Source organism: Phaseolus vulgaris, chromosome 6, assembly GCF_000499845.2.
Source record: "Phaseolus vulgaris cultivar G19833 chromosome 6, P. vulgaris v2.0, whole genome shotgun sequence".
Lineage (NCBI taxonomy): Eukaryota > Viridiplantae > Streptophyta > Magnoliopsida > Fabales > Fabaceae > Phaseolus > Phaseolus vulgaris.
In genome coordinates, this window is record NC_023754.2 from 16,659,301 (window position 1) to 16,669,778 (window position 10,478).

Genomic DNA, 10,478 nt, shown 5'->3' on the forward strand with positions numbered 1-10,478 from the left:
CACATAAAAAAAAAGTATGAGTTAAACTTGTTACATCTAACATCCTCTCAAGTTAATGCATATAAATCCTATATATCAACTTTTTTTATATATATATTTTTTGATATCTAACATCCTCTCAACTTTTTTTTTAATAATAAAACTCATGTTAGAACACATGTACAAACCCATGTGAAAAGAAAAAAAAAACTAAAAACAAAGAAACTAGCCTAAGAAACTACACTGAGAGTTTAAATACAAAAATAAAGACAAATAAATTTGTTTCTCTAATTTGTAATTTCCAAAGATAATAAAAAGAAACAATTGAATCCCAAAAAATTCAATCAGATGGACCATCATTTGCATTCACCAGTGATGATAAAATCCTATGATATTTTTGCACATCACTTTTATTACTTTTTTTAGATTGACTTGTTTTGAAGGTCATCTTATTGACTTTCACTCCAACTTTAGGATGACGTCTTGGTCTCCTAGAGATTTGAACTAATTCATCGTCTTTATTTAATGGTTCCTCATTTTCCATCTTTTTAGTTCAAAACTTAGAGATCAAATTGACTTCTTTTAAGAAAATATCAGTTTAGCTAAATTCAATTGTATAAGTTGGCAAGATGATAAAACATGACTCTTGAACCTCTTATTCATCACCTAAAAGATATTTAAAATAATTTTGCAAGACTAAATCTTGAGAAACATATTTAAAAGTAAACCATTTGACAACAACTAATTTAGAACTTGTTCCAAATTCCAATAAAGATTTCCTCCCGGTTGATTTTTGGGACAAAGTGTGCTAGGAAACATTTTTCCATTAATGCAACATATATTTTTAATATTAAAATAATTGCTATAAAAAAAATAAAGCATAATGAACTTTATTTTCCTTTTGAAAAATAAATATTTTATTATTACATATAGACAAATATAATGTATTTCAAGGTTTAAAAATTAATTTAAATTAAGATTCATTAATATTACAACGATTTAAAATCCAAATTATCTTAATAATAGTTCTTTTCAATTTGACAAAGAGCATCTATATATTAAAGTTTCAAAATTTAATTTAAACTAAAATTAACTAAATGCAAGTAAGAGTGTTTAAGAGAATTTCTTGCTTCAAATTTTAGATCGAGTGGATGAAACTTTCTTGTAGGCAATGGTGTGTGCTTGTTTTACGTTGAGTGTGTGAACATGGATGGATGAATTGGTTTTGGTTATTGTGAAATTGTGAAGAGAAACCTTGAAAATGAAGAAATGAAAATTTGGTTAGAGAAGATTGTGATGTTGATGAGAAATTGGAACAAAGCCAAAAGAGAGTGAAGAAGAAGAAGAAGGAAGAAGATGCAATCTCTCCTTCAAAATTGCTTCAAGATCATGTGATCTTATTCAACCATGTAAGCATTTCATTGTTAAACAATTTCATTTGTAAACATTAAACAATAAATCATCAATTTATGTTCTACAAAATTGTCACATCATGATGTCTCTTGAAAATACTATAATTTATGATATTAAAAAAAATATTTTAAAATATTTTTTTATTGATAATAATTTAAACAACTCAGAAACTTCTACCCATTTATAAGTGTTCAATTTGGTTAAATTCACTTAAAGTACAATCATTATTTAAACATTTCTAGAATTAAGTTTTATCGAATTACTTCTATAATTCAATTAAATTGCATGATAGTTTAGTTGAATTATGCATTTTACTCACTTCTAATAATAATATTTTTTTAAAGAAACTATGTGTTTTTCATGAGTGAAAATTATTATGCTTGAATATTGTAAAATCAAACTCTTTCTTTAGATATTCAACGTTGAACTCAAAATCAATATTGCTAATTAAACTGAAGTATTATGTTTAGTTGATCCACGTACTTGGTAGTAATGAAATTTCTTCAACTAATAGAAATATAACATTGAACTTGAAAGTTAAGGAACTAAAATAAAGATTAACAAAATAAAAGATAAATAATGAATTTGATTTTTTTCTCCGCAAAAAAAATATTATATTAACAACTATTTATTTTTTACTAAAATGGTAAAGGAACAAAAGATATATATTATCTTAAAAACTAATAAAATTTTAATATAATTCAATGAATTTTTTTATACAAAAATAAAAAATGTATAATTTTTTTTTTGAAGATTACTATCATTCTAAATTAATGTTATAAGTACTCATACATTAAATAAGGGCTCTTAAATTGGTGCCCTAATATCCAATTATCCTCTGAAAGTGATTTGTTTCCTTTGCAAGAAATATGAATAATTAACATTGCATGCCCCACATGCCAAATAGGGTCAAATTCAAGTCAAATACGTTAGAAACAAGGTTAAAGTATTTCTTTTATTTGTTAATTATAGGGTGTTCTTTTCCTCTACATATCCACCTAATAAGCAACATGTTTCCAATTTTTATTGGTCATCAAAACCTTCAATTCTAGTCCTTCAAGTAACATATCTACCCATCTTCTTTCAATTCCCTTTCACACCCTTTGTTCTCAAGTCATCTACCTAATTTAAAATATAATATTTTCCAACTCCTCAAAATTCTAAGATTTTATATTATGTTTATGAAATTAATTGCACTATATTCATTCTCTATTTGTGATGTTACATGTGTTAATAAACCACTTATTAATTAACAATTAGCAATAGTTAGTTGAGTGTACACCACTCCTACCCATCAATATTTTGGCCTCCATTGAAGCTCTTTGTAGCCAAGAATAAAAAATTGTATAATTGTAGTACAAAAGAAAATGATGTATGAGCTAAAGTTTTTTCCTTTTTTTTTTTTTGCTAAACACTGAATTTTATTTCCCTTTTGTTTCAATGTCCATTTCCAATAATTGCTCAAAAATATGATCAAACTTTGACATCATTTCGGATTAGCCTTCTTTCTGTCACATTAATATGATGATGTTGACTTCCATAACCTAGCTTCATCCCAGAACTTTTACTTTGCCTGCTAGTAGTTGAATTTTTCTAGTTCTTGACAAATAAGATTCAACCTTGTTCATGTTCAACTCATTATAATGAGAAAAAAATGGTAAAAAAGTTAAAAGTTTGATTACTTTTGTTTTCACTTTCAACTACAAGACTATTAAAAAGCCCTTTTTTTCTTTATTTTATGTACAAATATAAAAAAAAGTAAAATTAAATGTGACAAATTTGTAAATAAAATCAACAAACATACCCTATGTGGCCAAAGATCTGTTTTTGACAAAAAAAATGTTACATTGTCTCCATTGATTTGCAAGTTTTGGTAAAGAAGATAGATATTCTGAGAGCTCTACATTCAATGGGCAGCATAATTGATCAGATTACAATATGAAAAGTGGATGGAGGCATTTAACCTTAAACAACACCACTTGCATGCTTATTCATGGTATCATAATTATTTGTCTTCACTGATGATTAGCACAATTAGGTGAAAATCTTACATTACCCACAGTGCAAAGTTAAGCAAATGAAGCTATCTGCATAATTAAGCAGAACCTTGATCCAAATAATCATGTAAGCAAAGTAACAGAGTCATTATCTTCACCTCTAAAAATATCAGAACAGGTTAAAAAACAAGCACCCCCCATTGGAAATGTTGTGGCCAAGATGCAAAACTGTGTCAGTCATTCCTAGGCCAAGTAGGGCCACAATCCTCTCAACATTGACACAAATTGCTAGTTGGATTAGGTGGGCAACCATTTACAACACCACACAATATCAAAATCAGTTGTCCCCGCCAGAATTCAAAAACAATTTCTTGGCTTATTGTTATTTGTGTGATATATAAAGAATGCATTTATGAAGGACACGTTATGAACAAACAAACATTACCCCTTGGAGTCCTACGCATGTATGAATGTATCAGATAATCACTTTAAGTCTTATCCACTTGAATTCAAAGAGAGAAAAAACTAATAAACTTTACTTTAATTCCAAAAATAATAAGAGGGGTGGAGAGAAAGAAAAAAAAATCTTTGCGTTTGTCCTAATTTTCACAAAGGAAGAGAGAGAAAGTTCTGAAAAATTGAACTCCAATTGCTTTCTCAGCAACTCTTACTTCATAGGAAATATAGCTATAGAGGAAGTTGGCCAACGGTTAACTTCCCTCCAAACCTTGAGAGTCTCTTGTAATCAAAGCAAAGTTCAGTAGTCGATTCTTGGTCACCTTCTGAGACTCAAACTTCACCTTCCTGACATACCCTTCATACCAATCTTCCTTTTCTGCTTCCTAACTTCCTTCTATATACACTTAATCTCCAACTCCCCTTCTTCACACTCACTACACTTTTTCACCCTCTCAGACTTGTTATGCTAAAGGGTTCATGGCATGCCCTTCAAACCTTGGTTTGTAATTACAGCAATAGTAGTATTGGTCCCTAGTTTTTGAGCTGTGGTGGTGCAGACCCTGAAAGTTTCTCCAAGTTCACAGCATGAGATGAGGCTCCTGCTTTTCAAGAATATTGGAGCTAGTTTCAATTAGTAGACAACTTTGGTTGCTGAATTTCGTGCTCTTGAGCCCTCAATAGATGGTATTTTTAAATTAAAGCATAGTGATCTTTCTTGAATGCTTCTTATGCCTTTTAAATTATCTCCAAGACTTCAAATAAGTTTGGCTCTCTCCTTCGATTCTTAAATGGTATGTACTGTGAATCAAACAAGACTTGGTCTCAGGCACACACGTTTTTCAATTTTGGACTAGTTCTGATCTGAATACATATATAGAGGCAAAAGGGGTATCTTTTCTTCATTATCCTCTATTCCTTTCCAAAGACTACATTTCCAATCAATACTCCAATTAATTGAAGCAGCATGGCTTCATTTCCTTCAAATTCTGCATCAGAACATAGCATGGCCGGTGCCCAAAACAGCCATCCTCAAGCTTCTTCACCTTCTTTCATGACTAGAGTGGCCATGAGAGTATCTAGATCAAGATGGTTCACCTTCTTGAGAAGAGTATTCCATTACCAAAATGGACCAAGATCTGATCTTGGTTCCAACCCCTTCAATTCTAGCACTTGGATGATGCTGGAGTTGATTGCTTTAGTGCTCCAGATAACAATCACAACACTCACTTTGGCCATTTCAAAGAGTGAGAAGCCTATTTGGCCTATGAGGGTGTGGCTAGCAGGTTATGATATTGGGTGTGTCCTTAATCTGCTGCTACTTTGTGGCCGCTACTATCAACTCCATGTGACTCAAGGAGGTGGTCTGAACCTTTCTGATTTGGAACAGCAGAGAAACAATGAAGAATCAAGGTACCCTTTGCTATTCATTTCAACAATTTTCCTTTCATTATCATTACCAATTGGTAGTACCAATAAGTTAGAATTTATAGGATATTCATTGTGTGAAAACTTGCCTAGTTGAAATTAGAAAATGTTTGACTGCATTGGTTTTATGGTTGAATTCAAACAACTTCAACACAGAATCTCATGTCATAAAAAAAAAAATCTAATAATTATACTGTTGAATTTTAATTGAGTAGTATAGTATTTCAACAAGAAAATAAGAAACTTCTAAAGATGGACTTTTTATTTTATTTTATTTTTCCTAAGGGAGAGCCCAATTATTGTAGTGGGCCTAAGGGTTTGCACATGGTGCACATGGGGAAACAGAGCTGGAAAGGGGTCAGAGCATTGATGAGATTGAAACTCTTGTAGTTTTAATAATGCACCTCAACTTTCATCACATAAGTTAGGACATAAGACAATAAAAGCATGAAGTAATAAAAATTTCAGAGTGAATGAAAGGGAATGAGAAAGTACCTAACTTTTTCACTGACAAAGAACTGGTTGGAGCAGGAACCAAGCAAAATATAGGCCAGACAAGAGGTTATTGCTTCGCACAATTATGTTTGAATTCGGTTGACCTAACCTAGCTTTTATTGGGTCAATCATGAGGCACCATTTTCCACCTTTGATGCCTTCAATTCAAACAAAAATCACTGTTGGTGAAAATTTTAAACTAATTAGAACAAAAGTTAACAGATTTATCATATTGGGATTAGATAACAAACAATTTACACTGTCAGTGCATATCCTGTTAAGCAAAATTAGTGTAAGATTTATTAAATTGGAGATAAAAACCAATAAATCAAAAAGCTAAACCTACTATTTAATGAGAAGCACATGAATGTTATCAAATAAAAAACATTGAAAATAATGTATTAAACAACAAAACTGTTCTATGTTTGGTACATAAAGAAAACTTCATCTGAAATTATTTTTGAACTTTGCATCATGCAGTGTGTTGAGGAGCTCACACTTGATGGACAAATGCAGAAGTTCACTAGAGCTTTTCTTTGCCATATGGTTTGTGATGGGCAATGTTTGGGCCTTTGACTCACGTTTAGGGTCATTCCAACAAGCTCCTAAACTGCAGGTGTTATGCATGATCCTACTTGGCTGGAATGCAATATGCTACTCTTTCCCTTTTCTTCTGTTTTTGCTGTTGTGTTGTTGTGTGCCATTGATGAGCACCCTCCTTGGATACAACATGAGCATGGGCTCCTCTGCTAGAGGGGCATCAGATGATCAAATCTCAGAAATCCCAAGTTGGAGATACAAAGGTGCTCACACCAACTTGGACTTTGCCAATGACTCTCAAACCACTCAAAGATTGATCAATGATGATCCAGTAAGTGACATTATCATCATAGAGAATTTGCAACATTTTGATTTTGACTTTGATATTTCATATTGAACTGATATTGTGGTGTTGGCTGAATCCACAGGAATGCTGCATTTGCTTGGCCAAGTACAAAGACAAAGAAGAAGTGAGGCAATTACCTTGTTCCCATTTGTTCCACCTAAAATGTGTGGATCAATGGCTAAGAATCATATCATGTTGCCCCCTTTGTAAACAAGGATTACAAAGGTAGCCATCATACACAACACTCAAGAACATTGATTTCGATATATGTTTCCAATTATTTTGTATTTTTTTCCTCTTTGGTTACATGAGTGAGTTTGTACATGTACAGAAGAGGTCACCAGTAACCAAAACACTACACAGAATACTTGATTCTTAGGAGTGAATCAATCCCCTTACTTTTCAAATTACTCCATTGTTTCTACAAGCTTTTCCTCCCTTGTTATCATGTCATCTAAATCTTATTGTAAGGTGTATTGAATAATGAAGTAAATATTTATATTTGCTCCTAATATTTTGTATAATAAACTTATTTAGAGTACACTTTTTTTTTATTTTTTACTTTAATCATATTATTAGTACCAAATGTTTATCAGTTTTCTCAACTACTAATTATTCCTAAAAATTTAATTGACCATTTTTAATGTTGTCTTGTTTTTAATATTTAGAACATTACTCATGGATACCGAATCTAGTATCACTCAAAATTAGTGTTTTTTTTTTAAAATTTAAATGCCACTTTTTCTCATTTGAGTTTAATTTTAGTAATTAAGAAACTTGTAAAAAAAAAAATTAAGTTGGGAAAAATAGTCCTTGCATATGTAGGGATCCTACATCAAAACTAAATTACCATTTTCAATGTTGGGTTGAAATAGATTTTGCACCATTAATGAACTCAACTCAAGTGATTTCATTGCATGTGTAACATGTAAAATCTTGAACAATTTAAAAACATGTTTGGGTAGGTTGGTACTACAATTTATTGGTTATAATGTTATATGAGTTTGATTTCACACTGGGATAAGGTTTTGTTGTACATGAGTTTGATCAACATTTGAGACTACATGTTCACACACACAAAAAAATAATTAGAATCTATTTGGAATAAAAACATAAAATGAAACTTTTTTTTATCCTGGCATCTAATTATGAATTTTTACTGTATAATTAAAATTAATATTTTTTTGTTTGAAAGTTGCTTTAAAAATTATATTTACAGTGCCTTTAAATAAAATGATAATGTAAAAAAACTGACATTGATAGTATACCATAATTAAACTTTAAACAAAGTGCTTTCATTATTTTAAACGAGTAATCAATCATATGTGTTAATTTTAAAAAAAAAAATCGTAAAAAGATAACTTTTTTATTAGAAGTTAAAATCTACATCATGATAATGAGTACGATTTTGAGAGTTTATAATATTATATTTTTTATTTAAAATGAAAAGCTGATACGTGTAATTTGAGAGGTGAAGTAATAAACTTACCTTTTTTAACACTTTTTTTTGCTATGCTTTAATATATATATAGTTTTAAAAATTAAATAAGAGTTTATATCTGTTAACATTTCTTTTAATTTGTATTCAATCTTTATTTTTCAACAAATTGTGTTGAAATGGTTGATAGTTTAAAATTTTTGAAATCAATTTCAAGAATCTATTTATTGAAAAAAATGTGTGAAATTGATTCTATGGTATCCTCTTGATTGATTTAATTATTAAAAATATTAATAAATTTATTTTTAATTATAAAAATTATGTAAAATGAATTCAAAATATATATTAACTTTACCTTGACAGGTAATCCCACATATTTCTTAGTTTTTAGTAAAATCCTTAAATTCACATTGATTATTAAAAAAAACGTAACTATCAAGAAAAAAATGATTTTAAAAATTAATTTATTAGTCTTTAAAATGATAAAATTAAATACTAATTCAAGAATTTAATAATAATAAATAATTAAAACCATAAACAATGTTAAATACCAATTTAATTTTGTTTCAGAAATCAATTTATTTACCATTATATAAAAATTAATTTAGTGAGCAAACATAAAAAATCAATTTAACAATTAATTATATAGAAATTAATTTAATGATAAATATAGAAGCTAATAATTTACTAGTTAATTGCATTGAAACAAATTTAACCACTAAATGTATACAAACTCCTTTAGTAATCAAATTTATAAATATCAAAAGATGGTCACGGTATTGAAATCTAAATAATGATAATTTATTTTAAAATATTCTACTTTCTTAATTATTTATTTAATTTTTCATATTTTATATTTATTTCTAAATTTAATTTCAATAATTTTAAATTAATACTATGTTGTATCACAAATTCAAACTCTTCCCATTATGGAAAGGATGATGATTTCGGTATTTAGATAAATGAAATCATATGAAAAAACAAAATTGGACATCAAATTATAAGGAAAAGATAAATTCTTAACATTTAAGTTAGGTAATTCCACAAGAGAACAACAACAAGCAAAACAAGCAATGATTAAAACGTTGATGAATCTCAAAGTATGAAACTAGTAAGAAAGAAAAACATTGAGAAATAATATAACTTTAAGCAATAAAACAGTAACAAAGATAACATTACAAGAAAGAAAGAATAGTAAAAGGGTGAGATATTAAAACCTACTCCATTGAAGAAGCTTCATGCAAATTTCAAATACAGGTAGAACACATATTCTAGGTTTAGATGTGTTCTGTTAGTTATTAGATATTGATATGTAATTAAATATTAATTTAAAACATAATTTAAAAATTTAGAAATTATTTTTTGATATTAATAACTTTTTTAGTATTTATTTTAGTTAATATAGTAAATAATTATTTTTTTAAATTGATTTTTATTTAATTATATTTTCAATTTTATACTTTTTGAAGTAATGCAAAGCTAAACAATTTTAGATGAAACACTGATTAAGTTAAATAACACAAATCTTATAACAAACCAGATAACAAAATTAGAAAATTGAGTCATAATATTTAAATTCATTTTTTTTATAAAATATAAAAATGAAAAAAAACAATATATATAAAAATTGATATCTGAAACTTGTATGCTTTTAATATTTTAGAACTTTATAAAGAATGTTTTCAAGTATTAACTTACCCTCAATATTTACAAAAGATATGAAAATATATATTTTTATAATTAAGTGAAGAAAATGTCATAATTTTTTTAAAAAAAAAGAAAAAAAAATATCTTTCCCCTTATATTATTAAAAAGGAGCTAATTTTCAGCACTAATTTTATTTATTTATTTATTTTAATGTAAAATGAATATTTAATAACCTAATTAGAACTAAAATTTGCACATTAAACATTTCACACTTTATTTCCTTTTTACATAGGAGTATAGAATTAAAATGTGTGCACATTAAACTCTCCCACAAACAAAGTGTCAAATCACTTGTCATAATTCACACTTTATTTAGTACAACACAACAATGAAATGCTTAAAATAAATTAAAAATCATAAAAATGTTGGAAAACACATTTTGGGGTTAATTCAGGTAAAATAGTTAAAAGAAGTTACCAATGGTGATGAAATGACACCCTAATAAAGGAAATTTATTTTTAACTGAATCTTTGTGCCTCATTTTTGTAGAAAAAAAGGTAACAACTTGCAGTTATAGACTGTTGATTTAGTTAAAAAAACCACAAATTTGTAATAAAAATGGTTGATTTGATAAAAACCACATATTTGTAATAACAAAATTAAGGTAGTGAACAACATTCCCAATGATTTAGGCTTACTCAGGGTTTTTTTTAATGGAATTTTCACTATTTTTTCTTTT

At 28.2% G+C, this 10,478-nt stretch overlaps 1 protein-coding gene across 1 annotated transcript; it reads left to right on the forward strand.

Moving 5' to 3' along the window:
- The first annotated feature begins 3,264 nt into the window (after positions 1-3,264).
- On the forward strand, positions 3,265-7,166 carry LOC137831377 (E3 ubiquitin-protein ligase At4g11680-like). The gene is made up of 3 exons (XM_068639030.1): positions 3,265-5,258; positions 6,249-6,639; positions 6,737-7,166. Exons 1-3 carry the CDS (start codon positions 4,813-4,815, stop codon positions 6,881-6,883), a joined length of 984 nt encoding a protein of 327 aa, XP_068495131.1. The 5' UTR covers positions 3,265-4,812; the 3' UTR covers positions 6,884-7,166.
- The last annotated feature ends 3,312 nt before the right edge of the window (positions 7,167-10,478 follow it).